The sequence below is a fragment of the Mauremys mutica genome, chromosome 10 (assembly GCF_020497125.1).
Source record: "Mauremys mutica isolate MM-2020 ecotype Southern chromosome 10, ASM2049712v1, whole genome shotgun sequence".
Lineage (NCBI taxonomy): Eukaryota > Metazoa > Chordata > Testudines > Geoemydidae > Mauremys > Mauremys mutica.
The window spans coordinates 38,981,789-39,003,167 of NC_059081.1; the positions used below are offsets into that span (position 1 = coordinate 38,981,789).

Consider the following 21,379-nt stretch of genomic DNA (forward strand, 5'->3'; position numbering starts at 1 on the left):
AACTGTAAACAAATAGGAATATCAGCTGCAATCAGGAATAATGTAAGTTGCTCCATGTAGCTCTAACACTGCATCTAAATCATGACAATCTCCAATAGCCCTTATCTTTTAATCTTGGCTTTTCACTGAGCAGAGGGCTAATCAAGCTGAGTTGTACAGCAATTTAGGCTAGAATGGAAGTTAGTATAGTGCTTAGCATATTCTAGTTATGGCTAAGGCCACTGGAAATGCACACAATGGAAATTCTATGTTGCAACACAAATTTAGGATCAGCATGCAGATTTTTGGATTTTAAATGTTTTCAGCAGAATGTAAACTTCAGGACTCAGACTATGCTGTTGCACATACATTAAAAAAAGGAAAGGCAGCAGCCCTCACCAACAATTTAACGCTCAGGTAAGCTCAGAGCCAAAATTGGCTATTGGACATCTTGGCACTTGGGTGATAGCTACTCCAACGTGTCTTACACAAAATGCTTGTACTTTAAATTGAAAAACACTTAAAATGAATTAAATTTAATCAAAAATTGAAGACATATCCTTGGAACAAGGAGAAAGGAGTCATTCTGTAAGATGTCCATGTGACGGGGTTATCAGCTGTCGGGTGTTGCAAGCTTCCACAGTGCTATGGCCACTCGCTTCTCAACTGTGAGGGTTGCTCTCATTTTGGTGTCTTTGTGCTTCAGGGCAGGGGACAGCAAGTCACAACTTTCCATGAAAGTAGCCCTATGTATACAAAAGTTTTGCAGCCACTGGGAATCATCCCAGACCTGCAACACTATGTGGTTCCACCAGTCTGTGCTTGTTTCCCGGGCCCAGAATCAGCGTTCCACAGCATGAACCTGGCCCAATGCCACCACGATCTCCCAATCGCCACATGCCGTGCTTCTAGGAACGTCTGTGTCCATGTCCTCATCAGTATAGTAATCACACTGTCGTCACTTCCTCGCCCAGTTTTGCAGGTACTGCACATACTGCTGGATAATGCACGAAGTATTTACAATGGTCAAAACTGCAGCGGAGATCTGAGCGGGCTCCATGCTTGCCGCACTATGGCACCTGCACGGGTAATCCTGGGAAAAGGGTGTGAAACATAGGAGAGCTGTTCAGTTTCAGATGGCCATTAAAAGACGGTAAATGGTTGTCTTCTGTAGCTTTCACAGAGTCAGGAAGCTTGCTAGAGCTGCAAGAGCGGGAGAGCAGAGTTTGCGGCAGAAATGTGAGCAGAGTTTGCGGCGGAAGCTGTGCGACTCAGTTCACGATGGCCGAGAAACGGCGGGGAATTGTTGCCATCTGTAGCTTCCACGGGAGCCCAGGACCGACAACATGGAAAATGCAGCGGAAGCTGTACGGCTCAGTTCACGATGGCCGAAAAACGGTGGGGAATTGTTTCTCTCTGTAGCTTCCACGGGAGCCCAGGACCAACAACATGGAAAAATTAGCTAGCGATGCAAGAGCGGGAGAGCAGAGTTTGCGGCAGAAGCTGTGCTGCTCAGTTAATGGTAGCCTCTTCCCATCATGGCCCTGGAGACTTTAGCGTACGTATTTGCATTCCTTTTTTTGGAACGTAGTTCTGCCATAACAGATTCGTCTCCCCAACATGCAATGAGATCCAGTACCTCCCGTTCGGACCATGCTGGAGCTCGTCTGCAAATCCAGGACTGCGTGATCTAATGTGATGGTGGACTCTGCATGGTCGCCTGTGATGGTGGACTGTGCTGATGCTCACCTGTGCTGATGGTGACCAAACAGGAAATGAAATTCAAATGTTCCTGGGGCTTTTCCTGCCCACCTGGCTAGTGCATTGGAGTTGAGAGTGTTGTCCAGAGCGGTCACAAGGGAGCATTCTGGGATAGCTCCCGGAGGCCAATAACGTCGAATTGCGTCCACAATACCATTAACCCAGAATTGCGATCTCGATTTAAGCGCTACTCCACTTGCCAGGGTGGAGTACAGAAATCGGATTAAAGAGCCCTTTAAATAGAAAAAAACGGTTTGGTCGTGTGGATGGAATCATTTTTTTCCCCCCGAACTTGGCTAATTCCGAAACAACAAACTAGTGTAGACCAGGCCTGAGCCTGAAACTTTAGGCTCACTGTAAGTACAAGTTCATCACTTTATATAGGCAATGCTTATAGTTTGTGAGGCCTCCAGTACAGGCCACCCAAAAACCACAATTGAGATTTCACAGAAGTTCTACACTCTGCCAGCCTGCATAGCAGAGCTTGTAACTCCCTATCACCTCTCATGAAGCAAAAGGTCACTCTAAAGTTACAGGCAAAATCCATTCCACAAATATGAGCATAAACACGTCAATGTTGGGGGCTTTTAAAGTGAGATTTTATTTATCTATCCAGGTTCTTTTATGGTCCCCATCACTAAAAATCTAAGCACTAATGTAAGCAATATATTTCTAAAGTGTTGCTATGATCAATTTTTGCTATTTCATACACTTCCACCTTCAGGATAAAAATCAAAACAAAAACCTGCTGTTATTTGCAAACAACAAACAAAAGTCTGTCTGAAAAGCTCCCTGGGAATGTTGCGCAGGTGGTGTGTTAGGGAGTAACAGAGGAAGGAATCCAATGGTCTGTCTACATAGCAACTGGAAGGAGGCTTCCCAGCTCAGATAGACAGCCATGCCCTAGCACGCTAAAAATAGCTGTATGGCTTCAGCAGCATGAGCAAGCCACCCCAGCTGCTGCCATTGCTGCCTGTGGCCATGCTGTTATTTTTAGCACAATCACTCAGGCGGAGCTAGCGTGTGTCTGTCTACCCATTCTGGGAAGCACCCTCCCATCTGCTGTATAGCCATACCCCAAGTGTAACAAGTGCAGCAGTATGCCTGCTAGTGTTGAGGCGGGAGAGTGGGAAGAGAGTGACGCATGGGGTGGATAAAAAGGAACTAAAATGAATGGAAACATATTTCTATTCCTATTTAAAAGGTCAGGACCATTATTAGTAGTGGCCAAGGTACAAACATAATGAATTAATCATTTTTGTGTAAATGAACACTTACAAGTTACTGCTTCCTCTGCTGCTAAGCTCCTGTTCTGTAAATTAACACTATGATGAAGGTTCAAGAACTGTCCCTGAATTTTAAACTATTTACTATTAAAACTGAATGGGTACCTGTCATAAACAGATAGTTAAGGGTTAAGGTTCTTTTACCTGTAAAGGGTTAACAAGCTCAGTGAACCTGGCTAACACCTGATCAGAGGACCAATCAGGGGACAAGATACTTTCAAATCTCTGTGGAGGGAAGTCTTTGTTTGGGTTCTGTGTTGGGGGGGTTGTTCTCTCTTGGGATTAAGAGAGGCCAGACGTACATCCAGGCTCTCCAAGCTTCCTGAAATATTCTCTTCTATTCAATATAGTGAGTATTAGAAAAGGCGGATTAGTCTTTTGATTGATTTCTGTATTTGCAAATGTGTGTTTGCTGGAGAAATATTTTATTTCTGTTTGCTGTTACTTGTGTTTATGCTAGAAGGGGGTCGGGGGGGAGTCCCTCTAGTTTTCAGGCTAGTCCCTGTAATATTTTTCATCCTGGTGTTACAGAGATAGTGTTTACTTTCTTTTCTTTCTTTTAATAAAAGCCTTTCTTTTTAAGAACCTGATTGATTTCTTCCCTTGTTTGAGACCCCAGGGGAGTAGTCTGACTCACCAGGGATAGGTGGGGGGAAGAGAGAAGGGGGAAAAGGTGAATCCCTCTTTGTTTTAGATTCAAGGAGTTTGAATCAAGGTAGTCTCTCCAGACGACGGAGGGAGGAAAAGTCTGGGAGGGGGAAGGTGGGGGAATGGTTTATTTCCCTTTGTGTTAAGACCCAAGGGGTTTGGGTCTTAGATTTCCCAGGGAAGGTGTGGGAGGAATGGAAAGTATACCAAAACACTATATTTTTCGTTGGTGGCAGCGCTTTCAGATCTAAGCTAGGATTTTAGCTTAGAAGGATCCATGCAGGTCCCCATCTTTTGGACGCTAAAGTTCAAAGTGGGGAACAAACCTATGACAGTACCTCTCACCGATCGATAACAGATTATGCTGAGTGGTTCTAATTGTTAGACTGGAGAAGAGAAAGGGTTGTGGGATAGAAGATAGATTAAACAGAAAACCATATAGAAGGACCAAAAAAAGGAAGGGCGCCATTTCTAATTTCACAGGAACTACCAGGATTATCACAAATAACTAAAATGCACTGATGGGTCCATCATGTTCCCATATTCACTGCATGTACCTACGATACCATGTTAAACAGAAACCAACCTCAGGTTAGGTAATAAATGTACACTAAATTTAACATGAAGGTGTGTTGCTGTGTTGTATTTAAAGTTTGGGGTTTTTTTTTTATCCAATCTCATGAGTTAGTTAGTTTTAGAGCCTGGCTCATGATTTTTGAGCATTTGGGGTTGGCAAAATAGGAAAACAGTTATACTGAAGTGTTCTCAACTACCTCTCACTCACTCTTCCTCATCTCCTCCCCATCCTCCAACACTCTCAAAACCTCTACTGTTTCTCACTCTTAAGGAAGATTTAACTGTCTCTTTTCCAAGGAGTAATTTATTACATTTGTTGGAGTAAATTCACTGGTTTAAATCAGAAATTTGGTTAATAATCCCACCCATCTATAACAGTATAGACAGAGCTTTTGTAAGTGCTTTCGTAAGAGATTTTTTTTTGCTCTGAGCAACAATATTTAAATGCCTTGCATTAGTCAGCGTTCAGGTATCCAAATACCTTCCAACTTGCTCCAAAAGAATTTGAAAACTGAACACTGGGAAATCACGAACAGCAAAACTGTAAAACAGTATACAATTTTGGTTATTTTATCTGTTCTTCTGCTCTTCAGAGCTACAAGATTTTAAGTTAGCTCAGGTGTTTAACTAAAAATCAGTCTCTGAAACATTTCATGGTTTCAGAGAATGACTGTCCTAGCCTCTGCATGAAAAGGTGAAAAATTGGAAGAAAGTGCTTGGACTTGTAAACACCAGTTAAGTGACACAATCCAGATCAGTTTAAAGTTTACCCAGTTGACAGTTCAAGAAGAATCCTTTGATTTCCAGTCAAATACCTACTTCTAGAGAAAATTTAAGCAGTCTTGGCAATCATGGGTTTCAGTCACTTTTACCCTCCAGGATGGGGATTATCTGCTTAGCATCAAGCAAAGCCACAGCTGTTTGGGTTATCTCAGAAGACAGACGTGAAAGGCAAAAACTACCCAATATGAACGTTTGCTCTAACCCAATTTCAGTTCAACTAAACACGTATAGAAAAAAAATCTGTAAAATTCTCTCAGCTTTGTAGCATTTGTTTTATATCTTATTTTAAATACTTCTTTTAAGTTAAGATGGTTTATCATCAATGAAGGTTAAAAAAAACAAACAAACCAGGGTCTTATAATTACCTGACTAGGAAAAGTCCTCACTTGAAAGTATTCTAAAGGTGAACTGTGATTTCACAAATCCTTAGCATGTTTATCATTAAGGGATGCTAAATCCTTTTCTCAAAAATTGTTTTCTTTCTATTACTGCCAAGACTGAAACAGGAATGAATGGTTTAAATGAGGTTGTTACTTGTTCAGCTAGGTATTGACTGCAAACCGTTTCCCCCATTTTTCTTTTATTTCAATAAATTTAGATTTTAAACCATTCTTAGTAATGTATAATCTCACATACGTTATCCACTGATAACTGATCAATTGTTCTGACAAATAGTTTCCATATAAACATAAAGCTGTTATCCTTGTCCTCTCTGAGATTTTAGGAGTTTCTGTGTAAACGCTTTACACATAATTTAACAAACAAGTTACTCATTGGGAGTAGAGCACAAATGTTTTATCAAGAGCTAGCAAGAGTAGAAGAGTGACAGAAAGAGGGCAAGAAAAACAGCAAGATGCCAAGATGGCCACATTTGTCATGGGTATATATGCAGGGTCAAGCCTAAGGAGGAGAAAAAAAACCAGAGTGAAGGAATCTACCTATTGTGTCGTTGAAATGTAACCACAGTTCCAGTTCTACAACTGTCTACCAATTGTGCGCTCTAGTTGACTATCTCCATTCCATTTCAGTATAATTTTTAATAATTCTCTACATTATAAATATTTATACATATGGGACATGATATACATGCATAGAACCTTGTACACTACACAGATTAATATATACAATATGCCACAATTAAGTGTGTGTATTTTAGGTCAAGCAATGGGTAATAGCTTTGTTTATTCTCACTTCTGATTGGCTAAGGTCAAAAATTACAAACCGAAGAAAACTGACCTCCTCCCTTCACCCCACAAGGAGTAAATGTCTTGTAAGATTCTTTGAAGCAAAGAGCCAAAATGGAAATATCACACTTCACCATGATATCATCTCGTGAGGTCTGTAGAGAGTTTCCTAATTTGACATAACTGAAATTGTCTCCTGCACTCATATGAAGCTAACCTATTGTCTGATACATATGTGATGGGGGGAGTGGGAGCCCAGAAATAAATCAATACAGAAGCATCTCCTTAATTCACAAAAGTGATTTGAGACCAACTGCTGATTAGCAAATGTGAGTATTTCATATGAAATTATATAGTGCTCTATATTTCCCCCATACTCTACACAACCATCTTCACAGGGTTATTATGAGTAAGTATGCCATTTTACATATAGGAAAATTGCCAAGGGAAACTGCCAAGCAAGCAACAAAAGAAAGTCGGAGGTACTACACCACAAAACATATATTATAAAGAATTAATACATTTCACAGTACACCACTAACTATAAAATATACTAATAATTGCACTATGGTATATTTTGTAAAAGTAATGAACTGGGGGCAGTAGTATAAAACTTCCCTACAGCACTTTGCTATTAAAAGGAATATCAACTTAAAAATCACAATTCTATCTGAAAGGTTGGTTTTAGTTGTATTTTTACAACTAATGTTATAATAATTGTAAGAAGACCAATTTGTATCTATTTTTACACATTACCTTGTGCATCTGACAACACTTTGTATCTAGTCAGTTTCCCTTGTTTTGTGATCCTTTAATACAGCAACAGAAGAGGGAAAACACAATTTAACAATAGGAAGCTCTGATCATAAAACCACCAAAATTGGCAGAGAGGGACACAGGGGCACATGTACTCTGTGAAATTACTTTTAACGCATTTTTGGAACCAACTGTTTCAACTTGACTATGTTCATGTACGTTTGTGAGAAATCGGGGCATCATCACTTTTTTTGGCAACAATTAATTTAACGGATTGCTTTGTCAGTTTGACTGCTAGCTAGTACTTGAATTTACTGTTTCTTTTTACAAAGTTCTTATACACTATTTCTCTTTAGGATGTGGTGGACTCTGAGTGCTTAATATTTTGCCCTGTTTGTTAATCAAGTCACTTTATACAAGTAATGATTCAGGTAATACTATAGAGCCTTTTTCTGACAAAAAAAGTATAATGCATAATTTGAGTTTCATCACCACCTCAAAAATTGGTGCAAAAATGTTCAGAAATTGCTGGTACAGACAGTAAGTGGCTACAAATCCAAGCATAAATTGCATTATCTTTATTGAAAGCTTTATTCTTTTGGATAAAATTAGCATTTCTCACTCCATTTATTAAAATTCTCAGCATTAAATATTTTCTAATCTAAATATACATTTTAACAACATTAAATAACAAATCTACAATCTATTATAATCAGTAAGCTTTTATCTGTTCAGTAACATGATAAAATGAAAATCTTTCACCTACAGAGTCCTGTTCAGTTCAGTTCTTAATCAATGATAAAAATTAGACTGGAACAATAAAAGTCTAAAAGCCAAATTCCACTCGTTATTTACATGGCTTCAACTCAGGAGTTGTACCCATATCAGATAGAGTAGAATTTCCGTAAAACAGGAAAACTGAATTGGGATTTCTAGAACATGAATTAGAACATCTTCATTTCTACCTGCAACCCCTATTATCTTCTCAATAAATGTAGTAACAGTTCTCCAAAGGTGGTACATGGAGATCCTGAACTTCTTACATAAATCCCTTCAGGAATGAAGGAATTAGTATCCATAGTTCACTGTGTTTCAGGATAGTCCTGCACAAGCAAGTTTTGCACCACCTATTTTAGGAATGTGTAAGAGTCAATGATTCAACAAAATATAGTAATTACATTTTTGGATTTCTTACGCTTGTGTTCTAACCAACACTTTGAAAAAATGAAAACAAATGTTACCTATAGATACTCTTTTAGGAAATCAGTACTGTATATGTGCTGAACAATATGCATTTCCAATTAGATTTCCAGGGAGTCTTGGCAATTCTTGCTATCTATACTATTGACCTTAATCTGTTAAAGTGCTTTCTGTGAGTATTCTTACCAAATGTCACTTCTCCATTGCCACTCTTGTCAAACAACTGAAAAGCAACAATGAACATTGCATCTGGAGTACACAAAACTGACTCAAATGCCAAAAACTCTTGATAGGAGATCAACCTACAAAGGAAAAACAGAAGTTAAAGGCTTTAAAAGATATTCACAAGGGCCATGAAGGTTGGGGTTTGCTAATTTAGAAGGCTTCACAATCCAGAGATTAAGAACAGGTGTCAAGAAACCTGATTCTATGTTAAAAATGGGAACAAATGTGCTGTGTGGCCTTAGGGAAGTCACAACCCCTGTGACTCAGTTTCCCATTGCATTCAGATCTGTGAACAGAACTCTCAGTACGAACCTCGTATTTAATACTTCATAGTTATTTTTCAAGTGCTGTTCTACTTGAACTTACAAAGTTCATAAAAAATCCAACTTTTTCTAGTACAGCATGTGGCAACCCTCCAAATTTCATTTCAGCAGAAATGCTTTGTTACTTGAACTTACAAAGTGTCAAGTAACAAAGCATTTCTGCTGAAATGAAATTTGGAGGGTTGCCACATGCTGTACTAGAAAAAGTTGGATTTTTTATGAACCAACATACAGATAAAAATGAGATTTTCCTCACAAAATGCAGAATATGAACACACCTTGAAATTCCATTAAGAACACTGAAATAATACACTACTTTTCAAATTAAGCAAGCAAAACATGTATAACTGCAACAGTTCTGATTTTCAGATTAGCATGTGTCTAGAAAAATAGTTGCAGTATAGCACAAAGCCCATTTTATTCACATTCAATCATTAATTTCTTTATCTACTTTATTTTAACGTTAGGTTTTTTTTATTTCATCGTAATCTCCAAAATAAGTTTAAACCACAAAAATGAACTGCATCTATAGCAATAAAGTAACATGCATAACATTTCTGCAGATTGCCACGGTAAGAATTCTCAAAAAAATATTTATTGATCTCAATTTACAAAATATAGCCTTCCAGTACTCTCAGTGCTAAAGGATGAACTCAGTGAATTAAGCATAGCAGTTATTTTGCACAGGGACTGTTCATGTATGAAGACCTCAATTGAACAGATGCATATTTTATGAAACAGTTTAATGAATTAGGCCACAGTAGCCATTAGTTTATCTAGCCCTTATACATACTCTAACCAAAATACAGATCCTTATAACAAGATCCCTTAGTTTCCATATTCCCACTGAACTAGAATCTAGAAATATGGTACCCACATTATGGGCCACTAAACACAGGAAAAATCTCAACTTTGACATATCTATCATAGACCACCAGTCTAATAATTTACAAAAATGAGTTTCTTTCACAAGGTGATGATTTTGGAAAAGTTCAAATCTAAGGACCCTGGTTCTATTTATCAGATTTTAACCAAGAAAAATTAGAATGGGAGTAAGAACTATGCAATTACCAACATAGTTACATCCATCCAAAGGACAGACTACCATCCAGTCTTATACAACACACAGTTTACTCCAGATTAAAGATAGGCAAATTAGATTTTAGCCCCTGAGAAACAACATCTTTTAAATAGGTTGATAGCCAAACTGTGGGATAAAGTAAACAAGAAACTAAACCAAATATACACAACTTGCATTGTGTCCTGAAGACCGTCAATTCTGGACTGTGGGAGAGCACCAACAACTAGGAGGTTTCAAAAGGAGCCCTCTATCAAGAAAGCTCAAACACTGCTGCTGGTGAGTTCAATCCCAGAAAAATGACAAATGTATCAAACTATTTTTAAAAAAACCTTTCTAAGGTGCACCTAAAGCAAACTGGTCCTCAAATACTCCATCTTTTTCCAGAACTGTCATATACTATGGTTATTCTTGACCATTTTTTCAAGGATTGTTAATCTTTCTTGAGTTACTTAAAATCTGAGAACTTAATTTTTAGGGGCAGACTAGTTAATGGTTATTCAGAAGACCTTGGTTCAATTCCCAGGTTTTGCCACTGATCTGCAGTGTGACTTTGGATAGTCGCTTTACCTCTCTGTGTGTACTGTTCACAAAAGGGACATTAATGCTTACCTAAACATTGTAAAGCAATTTTAGATCCTCAGAAAAGCGTAATGTATTATTACGATTTGGTTGTAGACTAAAGTAATTAATAATGTTATACATGAAACTACCTGTAGAAATAATACAGTTATCAAAGACTAAAATTTGGTATAAGATGCTAAGACTCACGATGAAGGCTATAAAAGAATATGCTTCTGGAAAAAAAATTCAGGGATAAACCTGATGTCATCATATAGGGACAGAATAAATCTTTCACATGAAAAAATCCTGACTACAGATAAATATAGATCTGAAGATTCTGGAAGGAGCAGTTTTCAGACAACAGAGTGAAATATTTTGTATTTCAGATCACACAATAATAGTTCCCCATCACATCATCAGTTATTTGCATATAATGCATAAAGTCATTTTATTTTTAATTGTACAACTAAAACTTCACATTTAAGTTGCAATTCACATCATCCTATTTTGCTAATAACTTCTACTTTTGAACAAAAAAGTTATTTATAACACCAAATTACTATTTCAGATGTCTCTCACAAGCAAATATGATATATAATCATATCCTTATTTTTTCTGTTCCCTAATCACATTCATTTCTAGATGAATTTTGTGTTTTTAACTGTGAGGAAATAACACTCTGGCACTAAGCATGCAGCAGTCTGGTGCTGTGTTAATTGTCTCATATAATTCTTAAAATGCAACTTAATCTTAGCCAAAAATCCTATTTTAGTTATGTGTTTTCCTGAACTGTGACTACTGATCAGAAGAAACAGTATTCTTCGTCTGAATCAGAACTATAAACTGGGACAAAATCAAATGTATTTTCATTTGTGACTCTTTTAGGATCTGAACCCAGGACTCCTAAATAAATCCAACTCTGAGTTCCTATCTCCCACCAATTTTGGATGATGGCAACAAGAAGAGAAAAGAAACACTTTTCTAGACCTTTTCAACTAAGAATCTCAAGCACACAACATTAATTGCTTATATTTTGAGTGGAAGAGAAGAATTATTAAAGAAAGCATCCAAAAAGAATGTTAAAATAACTACAAGTAAATTTGAAAAAAGATTAATCTTGCTTACATAAAACTATTTTAATCACATTTTTGTATCCTTTTAAATAATTTAAAACAGATTTTAGAGATAACTTTTTCCCTCTAATATGCAGCATGCTTCACTCTGTACTTTGCAAAAATTAACCAGTGAGCTCATTTTCCAAGGTTTAGATTGTCATATTCTGGAGAGCAGGCTCAAGCCTCATAAAAATGAAACAGTAAGTGAATAAAAAAAAGAGAATATTGCATTAATTTGTAAATACCAATCAACATTTAAACCATATTTTACTAGTCCTATTCATATTTTGAGAATATTTTGATATGAAAGCTCTCAACTGCAAAAATCCAAACACTAGTGAAGGTGGAATAATAAGATGTTATAAGTACTTGCTCTTCTGAATTTTAAGCAGCAGATTTCATGATCAATATATGTAAACTACATTTATTCCATCAAGTGGTGGAGTTTTTGCTTCTTTACAGTTGGCATATAAGGCTGGAAATATCAGCCTTTACTCATGGCGGGTGCTAAAATGACCATTACCAATGAGCAAAGAAATGCTCAAAAACTGGGAAGGCAAGCTAAGTCTGGACAAGTTAATGCTCAAATACGTTGGCCACCTTCCAACTTCTTCTGTCTCTGTAAAAATCCAAACTCTAGATAGTAAGTTACACATTATTTCATCATATTTTATCGCCTGCATGAATACACTGATCTCACTCTGAACAATACTGTCCAAACAAAAAGCTACACACAAAACAGAAAGTGGCAGAAAACCAGCAATTTCTCAGTCTCAGGGTCTGCTATAAGAAGTGAAAGACACTCTTGATTCCTAACTGTACAAAAGATCCTTTTATAAAACCACTCTTCAAATAAACAGACTTCTAAAAGATGACCAACAGCTGTGGGAGAAAGCAAAATATTACAGATTTGTTTGTTTACTGATCATGATTTAAAAAAGATATGTATCTTCGGCCATATTGCTGGTGATACATCCCATTACATCCATATGTTAGAGACAGTAATGTAACTTCTTTGGGTTATCAAATACCTCCTAAAAGTCCAAGGAGAAATGCTGCAACCTTATTTAACAAACATTATGTAACTATAGAAAAAAGAGTAAATTCTATCTTCGCTATTTAACACAAATTATATGCATTTCATAGAACGATAATTTTATTTATCAAGTGCAGATGCCAAACCTTTTTGATCAGGGTCCTTGCAATATAAAATAAAATATTCTAAAATACTACAATAAAGGAAAACAAAAAACATCTAAGTACTATCCAGGGTCAGATTTACACTTACAGAACCAAGGAAAATAAGAGGCTTTCAATTTCAAATAAATGAAATTTATCTATAAAAAATAGATTGTATTCTATTTTAATAGCAGCCTTCCATCTCTTCTCTACCAAATGCCCATTCCTCTCTGATGGTATTTTTGACCTCTGCTCTGATGCTTCTTAACCTCTTGGCTCTACTTTAACAACATCCATGCTTCTTGCTACAATACAGTGCCAAACCTGGACGCCTAAATGCAGCAGTGGAGAAGAGCAGGCAGGCAAGGCTACTTTGAAACAGAGTAGGTTAAAAAAAATAACATACATCTTAGAAGACTGGGCATTTTGTGAACCAGTTTCAAAGAGCAATTTATAAACAAGGATAAGCAATGATTAAAAAACTCTGTGCCGTATAACCTTATCTTGATTAGGTTATATTTTTCTTCCTACATAAAAAGTGTTTGGTGTCTCTCTTGCCAAGAGGTGCTCAGTGGTTTGATCGGTATGTGAATGGTGGCAGAGAGGTATTATAAAGACCACACACTACAGAAATTGCATGACATCTTTTCTATTTTTCCAAGCTGTGTTTAATTATGGATACTAAAGACCAGGGCAACGTTTTTGGCCCGAGGGCCACATCTGGGAATAGAAATTGTATGGCGGGCCATGAATGCTCACAAAATTGGAGTTGGGGTGCAGGAAGAGATGAGGGCTCTGGTTGGGGGTGCAGGCTCCGGGGTAGGGCCAGAAATTAGGAGTTCAGGGTGCGGGTGAGGGCTCTGGGCTGGGGTGAGGGAGTGGGGTGCGGGGGCGGTGAGGGCTCCGGCTGGGGGTGTGGGCTCTGGGGTGTGGCTACGGATGAGGAGTTTGGAGTGTAGGAGGGTGCTCCAGGCTGGGATCAAGGGGTTCAGAGGGGGATCAGAACTGGGGCAGGGGGTTGGGGTGCTTGAAGGGGTACAGGCTCCGGCTGGGGATGTGGGCTCTGGGGTGGGGCTAGGGATGAGGGGGTTGGGGTGAAGAAAGGTGCTCTGGACAGGGGATTGAGGGGTTCGGAGGGTGGGAGAGGGATCTGGGCTGGGGCAAGGGCTTGGGGCGCGGGGAGAGGCTCAGGGGTGCAGGCTCTGGGTGGCACTTACCTCAAGTGGCGCCCAGAAGCAGCGGCATGTCCCTTCTCCAGCTCCTACACTGAGGCACAGCCAGGCGGCTCTGCACGTTGCCCCATCCACAGGCACCGCCCCTGCAGCTTCAGCCAATGAGAGCTGCAGGGGCGGCAGTTGAGGTGGGGGAAGCATGCAGAGCGGAGGCCCCTGGCTGCCCCTACGTGTAGGAGCTGGAGTGGGGGCTGTGCCGCTGCTTCTGGGAGCCATGTGACACAGCCTCGACCCTGCTCCCCAGCTGGAGCTCCGGAAGGGGGCCATGCCGCTGCTTCCAGGAGTCATACGGAGTGGCCCCTGACCCTGCTCCCCCTCTGGAGCGCTGGAGGGGGGCCATGCCGCTGCTTCCGGGAGCCACATGGTGCAGCTCCCAACCCTGCTCCCCGGCTGGAGTGGGGCAAGCCCCAGACCCCGCTTCTCGGCAGGAGCTCGAGGGCTGGATTAAAACAGCTGGCAGGCCAGATCCGGCCCGTTTGCCTGCTAAAGGCTCTACAGTTGTTGATCATGGACCTGAACGAACTTCTTCAAATACTAAGTACTATGTTAATGCCTCAGTTAAAGCACCTTCAAAATTGTTATACTTTGTTATACTCTATATTCTCACTAATCTGAAACAAAATCATCTATTGAATTTGAGAAAATCTCATTATTTAGGTAAACAATTAAGCTCATACAGCGCAATACAAATACTAAGATATTGTTTTAGAAGGCAATAAAGTAACCAGAAGACATACTAAATCATTTAAATCATTTGCCAATTATATGCTTGTAATGGAAAGCAAAATTCTCACCCATCCTTTGTCTGATCTGCTACTCCCGCCAATAGTTGCAGTGTTTTAGGATTATAATTTGGGTCTGTATATAGTCCTAGGTATCTCTGCACAAAATCTCCTGGTGTCATGTAATGCTCTCCATCTTTCTCAACAGTGGCATACTACAGTAAAAGAGAGAAAACAAAATAATATAATTTGGATGCTGATTAGATTAGCGGTTATTGAATTAGTACAGTAAGTCAAATATCAATTTTAAAATTATGAAACACTGCATAGAATAATAACTACTTTGTGATTTAGGGCTTCTATTCAAACAGTTGAAGTGTCAGCAGGCTAGTCATTTCGTACAACGAATCAGATTATGCCTGTGGAACAAACAATGGATTCACGTACCTGCCACGTCCTTGAACAAAAAAGCAGATTACAAATTTGCTTAAATGCTTGTATATTTACATAAATTCAGACAAACCATTAGAACTACATAACTTCTCATTTAAAGTTATAAAAGGCCATAATTTCATGCTACATTTTCAATATCGTCATTAGAAAATGATTAGGAACAAATCCTTGAAAGACTGTCTTATCCCTTACTTAGCTATCTAACCCTTACAAACCAACAATATCATAGGAAATGCAGAATTGTTAAGCCATTTTCAACAGCTGTGTACTGGTAATAGGTGGACTGGTAGTAATGTACACTATAAAGTCATTACTGTGGTGTGACAGATTTGGAAGCAAAATACATTAACTTATGTTGAATCTAGAACTGGTCAAAACTTTAAATCTCTTGTTTGTGGGAAATTATAAGATTTCAAGATTTGTTTTTAGTTCAAATCAGAAAAAAAAAATCTTTCTGAAATTTCCCATCAATCAAAATTTCCAAAACATTTCAGTTCCAGAAACTTTGTTTCAGAATTCCAAAATACCAATTCTAATTTTTATTTTATGGCTTTTTCACTAGGGGGGTAACCACAGGTGGGCCTGGGTGGGCCATGGCCCACCCAAACCATGGCCAGAGTCCCCCAAATCTACTGACTAGGAAGGGGTGAGTCATGGGGGGCGGGGTGCCTCATGGGGCTGAGTCAGATGGGAGGTGTGCCTCATAAGGGTGAGTCTGGGTTGGAAACCAGAAGAGCAGAGTGTGGTACTGGCAGGAGAGGGACACCGAGCCGGGGTCAGGAAGGGTGGGTGGAGCTCCTCTGGCCCATGGGCATGCCCCGCAGCCTGTGTGCCCATGGGAGACTCATCTTCTGGTGAAGATACATATAAAGTAAAGCATTACTCAAAGCAACTTCTAAGGACTCCATTTCTACTTTGTCCAGAGGTTGCTTCATTTCTGGGGGTGGGTGGGCGTAAGGCACGGATGTTGCAGCTTCTTTTTTTATGCATTAAACCAAATGCATCTATTTGTAAGAATATACAGAAAGATGACTGTCCAAGCTTCTGGGCTCCACATCATCAATAAAAAGATCCTTCCTTCCCTTTTTCTTAGATCCAGAGTTGAAAAGCCTCTATTTTTAAATTTTAATACAGTAATAACTGACAGCAAAAAAAAAAGTTACATTGATAGCAGGTGAAAAGACAAAACTGTGTGGTGCCCAAGAGATTTTAATATTTCAAATCTAAAAACCCTACTAACTTCAAACGGAGAAAGATCAGAGAATGAATGTGTGCAAAACTGAAACAGCATGGAGAGCCAGGGAAGTACCAAAGGATTTTGGCAGGCAAAACAAGTTTACTAACTTTTCAAAAAAAGTTATACTCAATATTTTGAAGTGTAAATTTAAAAAAAGGTCTAAAATATATACAGTAAAATGTGAGGTAAGGCAGAAAATCCTTACACAGACTTCATGAAAGTCAGCTACACATATTGCTCTGTATTGAATTCTGACCCAAGATTCTCATATACACAGTAGAAAAGAAAAGTGGTAAATCACAAATACTGAAATTAAATAAACTTATCCTTTAGTCACACCTCCAAAAAATCTGCCACACATATATGAATTCATCATTACCTTTCACGGGCTCAAATGCTCATATTAACCTACATACCAGTATGATACATCCAACCAAAATAATATATTTCTAAGGCTAGAATGTTTTCCTATTTGTAGTGAGAGGATTTTTATGCAAGCCTTTATAGAATCTGTCTCCATGAATATGGGATAGGACATAACTGTGTCTGGAGAAAACTGTTTAGGTTTAGTTCGATTTTAGCTATATTCTATACGTACTCATCTTAAAACTTAATTGTAAAAAATACTCCAATTAAAATTGAGAAAGTTAAACAGTTTACATTTCACCCTTTATGCTGTTTAGTAATTTGCTTTCTTTAGATCTTACACTACATACATATAAATTGATCTCACTTTCTGGTTTTATTAGGGCAAATACTGCTGAGAGAGATGACTGGAAACATTACTACTGTTTTTTCTCAAAACCTGAATTTCAGGTCAAATTTACTCTTACTGTGTCCTTATAATATTTCAGCATTCCCAAAACACAAAACATTATAACACTTAAATTGCATATTTCCAACACCTATTAATCTCCAATAACCACTTTTGCCATTTTAGTTAGATTCCCATATTTAAAAATTTAAGGTTGAATTCATTTTAAAGTTTTTAATCCAGAGAAAAATGTATTGTTACTTTCCCAAGTTCCCCTTACAAAGCAAGCCCATGCTTGAGATGCCAAAACAAGATGCCATTTTCAGTAGATTAGGCAGATAGTCATATGATCATCCCTCTTCGTATTCTGTATGTAGGAATAATTGTCAGCTGATGCCATTTTTTTTGCATATTTGCATCAATGAACATTAACAGAATTTATATTCAAATTATAATTATGCTCTAGAGTTAACATGTACTGAGATAAATTGGGGCAGTTCATGCCTATGAGCTCTGTTTCAGGTTGTGTTCAGACTCAGAAAAACATCCCTGCACTTGTTCAGAATTTAAAAGCTATGGATTTAGCTATTGTGAAATTAAAGTTTAATATTTTGGAGTCCACTCAAATGTACCAGCTCACCAAGCCACCACAAGCCAGATGAATTTGACTACTGATTCTCTTTCCTATGACCACCACTTATTTTACACAATGGTTCTTGAACAAACATTTTTAAATATAAAAACAACTATTTTTCACAAGTTCCAAGACTGTGAAATATTTACAAAAATCTGAGGGTCTTCTAGAACAGTCTGCCAGTGCACACTGAATAAATAAGATCAGAGTGCTCAATTATAGGTAATGTCAATGTAGAAATTGACTCAGTGAGTGTGTTTCTTCTAAGAAAAGCAAGTGCCTAAGATCCCACAAATTCCAGAACAGCACTTTGTATCCAGTCTTTTCATTAAGTCTTTATTCAGATTATTAATAAAAGATCATTTGAATAGGTATAATTGAATTTGTAAAAGCTTGATTCATAAGCATGTCAGTCAGTTTGATTTAAAGAACAAGTAAAAAAACTAGGTTTTTCCTCAAAAACAAAACAAACTCCCACCTCCTCCAAATACAAACATGAAGAGCAGGAACCCATAAGTATCTGACAAATAACAGGAAGTTAAAACTTCACCCAATTAAGGGCCATATTTGTAACTTGCCAGAAACAAACTAGAGCCTCCGTAGATTCCTCCTTACAGTGCACCATCTTCAGTCAAGTGACCAGGCTTTATCTAATGTCAAGACACATTAACAATCTTGACATTATCCCTTGAATGTTTATAATTCTAGAACTTCTTGGAGAAAAAAAGGAGAGGAAATGCCTGGTTTTAGGACAACAGTAATCTGAGGCAGAACATACCTAGATAGTCTAGTCCAATCCCCTTGCAAAGGCAGGATGCAGACCCTACCGCTATCCCTATAGAAGCATTAGATATAAAAAGTGATACTACCCTTGCTCATAATATAACCATCTTCAGACTTTTGGGTATTTGTGAATGTTTCAGATCTTACTCAAATACACGCTACAGCCAATTCTTATTAACTAAATTAAAATTTATTAAAAAACAAGAGAGAGAGTATGGTTAAAAGATCAATATACACACAGACATGAGTTCAATTCTTAAGATTCAGGTTCACACCTCAACTGCTAGAAGAGGACCTCATCCTCCCTGATTGAGCTAACCTTGTTATCTCCAGACTGATTCTGGCCTGCATATTTATACCTGCCTCTGGAAATTTCCATTACATGCATCTGACGAAGTGGGTATTCACCCATGAAAGCTTATGCTCCAATATATCTGTTAGTCTATAAGGTGCCACAGGACTCTTTGTTGCTTTTTACAGATCCAGACTAACACGGCTACCCTGTGTCTGATAGTAGAGATGGTGAGCTTTGTAGTTGCAAAGAGTTCCTTTAGAATTCAGTTAATAGGTCACAGTACAATGTCCAAGTATCATATTCAGGACGTATTAGCATAACTGGGACCTCAGTCTTGTGACTCAAACTTCCCCTGATGAAGCTTAAACAGACCTGAGATGACAGAATCAGGACCCAAGATATTTTATTCAATTTCATGTCTTTTGACAAGTTGGAATTCCTCAGGGAACAAAAGGTAATTAGGATGACTTTGAAGGAGATCCATCATCGGTACTTAGCTATACAAATTAACATAAGTCCGTTTGCTTGTTCCTCCACCATTCACAATACATTTCAAGGAGAGATGAATACTGAGATGTCCCATGTTTACAATTCATTTATATGATAGGATGTTCTTTTGACCTTGAATTATCAGAATACACCATAGACAGGGACTGTTGATTACACTGTCCATCCTACTTATACATATGTAAATACACAAAAACACAAAACATTAGCTCCCTACATGTCTTTTGAGGGTTATTTTGCAGGATGTTTAACCCTTTCTAGCCATGCGTCAAACCCCCAGCGTGAGACTTGTGTGGAAGGGCGAAATTAGAGCTCCTGGATACACCGTAAGGATCTCCCCACATTGATATGAGCTGTGTTTACATTGAATTCTTTGTAAGGCCAAATTATTGATGCATGCTTTGGCCACAGCCAAAAACTTAGCCCATACTTTGTGAAACACTTTAGTGATTCCACGGTTTGGCCTATGTATTAACATAGCCATTAATGTTCTTCAGAGAGCACTTACTCTGGCATTCAGCCCTGAAGGCTGTGAGGTGTTGTACCTCAATTTCCCTTTGTGCACAGCAGTTCAAGCTTGTAGTGTATTTTCTGCTGTGAACAGTTTTAGAAATATGTCTATGCATTAGCTGTGAAGTCTCAACATTATTAGACTTTTTAACACAAAGTGTGTTCTTGTTAAACCAAAGAGCATAATCATAAGGGTTTCAATTATGTACCACTCTTAACACGTTCAAGGGCTTTTCCAAAAGATCATGCACACTGTACATTTTTATAGTTCTTGGTATCAGCAACAACTTAGTTACAATCATTAGCAATGACATTAACATCAGTTCTACCACATATGTACATTTACAACATTGTCGTGGGTGGTTTTGGGTACATGTCGTCAGTCGGCCCTCCCTCCGTGAAAGCAACGGCAGACAATCGTTTCGCGCCTTTTTTCCATCACCACAGCAATCATGGAGCCCGCTCAGCTCAGCTCAGTTCACCGTCACCACTGCTTTTGTGCCCTGGGTGCTGCTGGCAGCAGACGGTGCAGTAGGTCTGCAAACCATCGTCATCCACCGCTTCCATTGCAACTCTGCTCTCCTGCTGTTGTAAATGAGCTCAGTCTCAATTGAGTAAAATGATGACTGAGCTCAATAGAGTAAATGACCTCAGTCATCCACCGCTTCCGTTGCAACTATGCTCTCCTGTCCACCTCGCAGGTCCTCTCATTGTTCAGTATAAATATCTATTCTTGTGGCATCTGTCATCCACTGCTTCCGCTGAAACTCTGCTCTCCTGCAGACACCATACCACGACAAGCATAGAGCCCGCTGAGCTCACCACTGCTGTTGTGAGTATTGTAAACACCTCGCGCATTATCCTGCAGGATGTGCAGGACCTGCAAAAGCAGGCAAGGAGGCGACGACAGCATGATCACAATAGTGATGAGGATGTGGACACAGACTTCTATCAAAACACGGGCCCTGGCAATTTGGACATCATGGTGGTAATGGGGCAGGTTCACGCCGTGAACACCGATTCTGGGCCCGGGAAACAAGCACAGACTGGTGGGACCGCACAGTGTTGCAGGTCTGGGATGATTCCCAGTGGCTGCAAAACTTTCACATGTGTAAGGGCACTTTCATGGAACTTTGTGACTTGCTTTCCCCTGCCCTGAAGCGCAATACCAAGATGAGAGCAGCCCTCACAGTTGAGAAGCGAGTGGCGATAGCCCTCTGGAAGCTTGCAACGCCAGACAGCTACCGGTCAGTCAGGAATCAATTTGGAGTGGAGTATCAGAGGGGTAGCCGTGTTAGTCTGGTTCTGTAAAAGCAGCAAAGAATCCTGTGGCACCTTATAGACTAACAGACGTTTTGCAGCATGAGCTTTCGTGGGTGAATACCCACTTCTTCGGATGCATCCGAAGAAGTGGGTATTCACCCACGAAAGCTCATGCTGCAAAACGTCTGTTAGTCTATAAGGTGCCACAGGATTCTTTGCTAATTTGGAGTGGGTAAATCTACTGTAGGGGCTGCTGTGATCTAAGCAGCCAACGCAATCACTGAGCTGCTGCTATCAAGGGTAGTGACTCTGGGAAATGTGCAGGTCATGGT

At 39.0% G+C, this 21,379-nt stretch overlaps 1 protein-coding gene across 3 annotated transcripts in view; it reads right to left on the bottom strand.

Annotated features, from left to right (window-relative positions):
* The window catches only part of SLC25A12 (solute carrier family 25 member 12), a 95,197-nt gene that overhangs the window by 51,351 nt on the left and 22,467 nt on the right, over positions 1–21,379 (bottom strand). For all 3 annotated transcript variants that reach the window (XM_045032381.1, XM_045032380.1, XM_045032377.1), the window contains exons 3-4: positions 14,684–14,826; positions 8,360–8,475 (exon numbers count right to left, since the gene is read on the bottom strand). In XM_045032381.1, coding sequence (XP_044888316.1) covers positions 8,360–8,475; positions 14,684–14,793 — 226 coding nt within the window. In that variant the 5' untranslated portion in view covers positions 14,794–14,826. The remainder of the gene's footprint in view (positions 1–8,359; positions 8,476–14,683; positions 14,827–21,379) is intronic.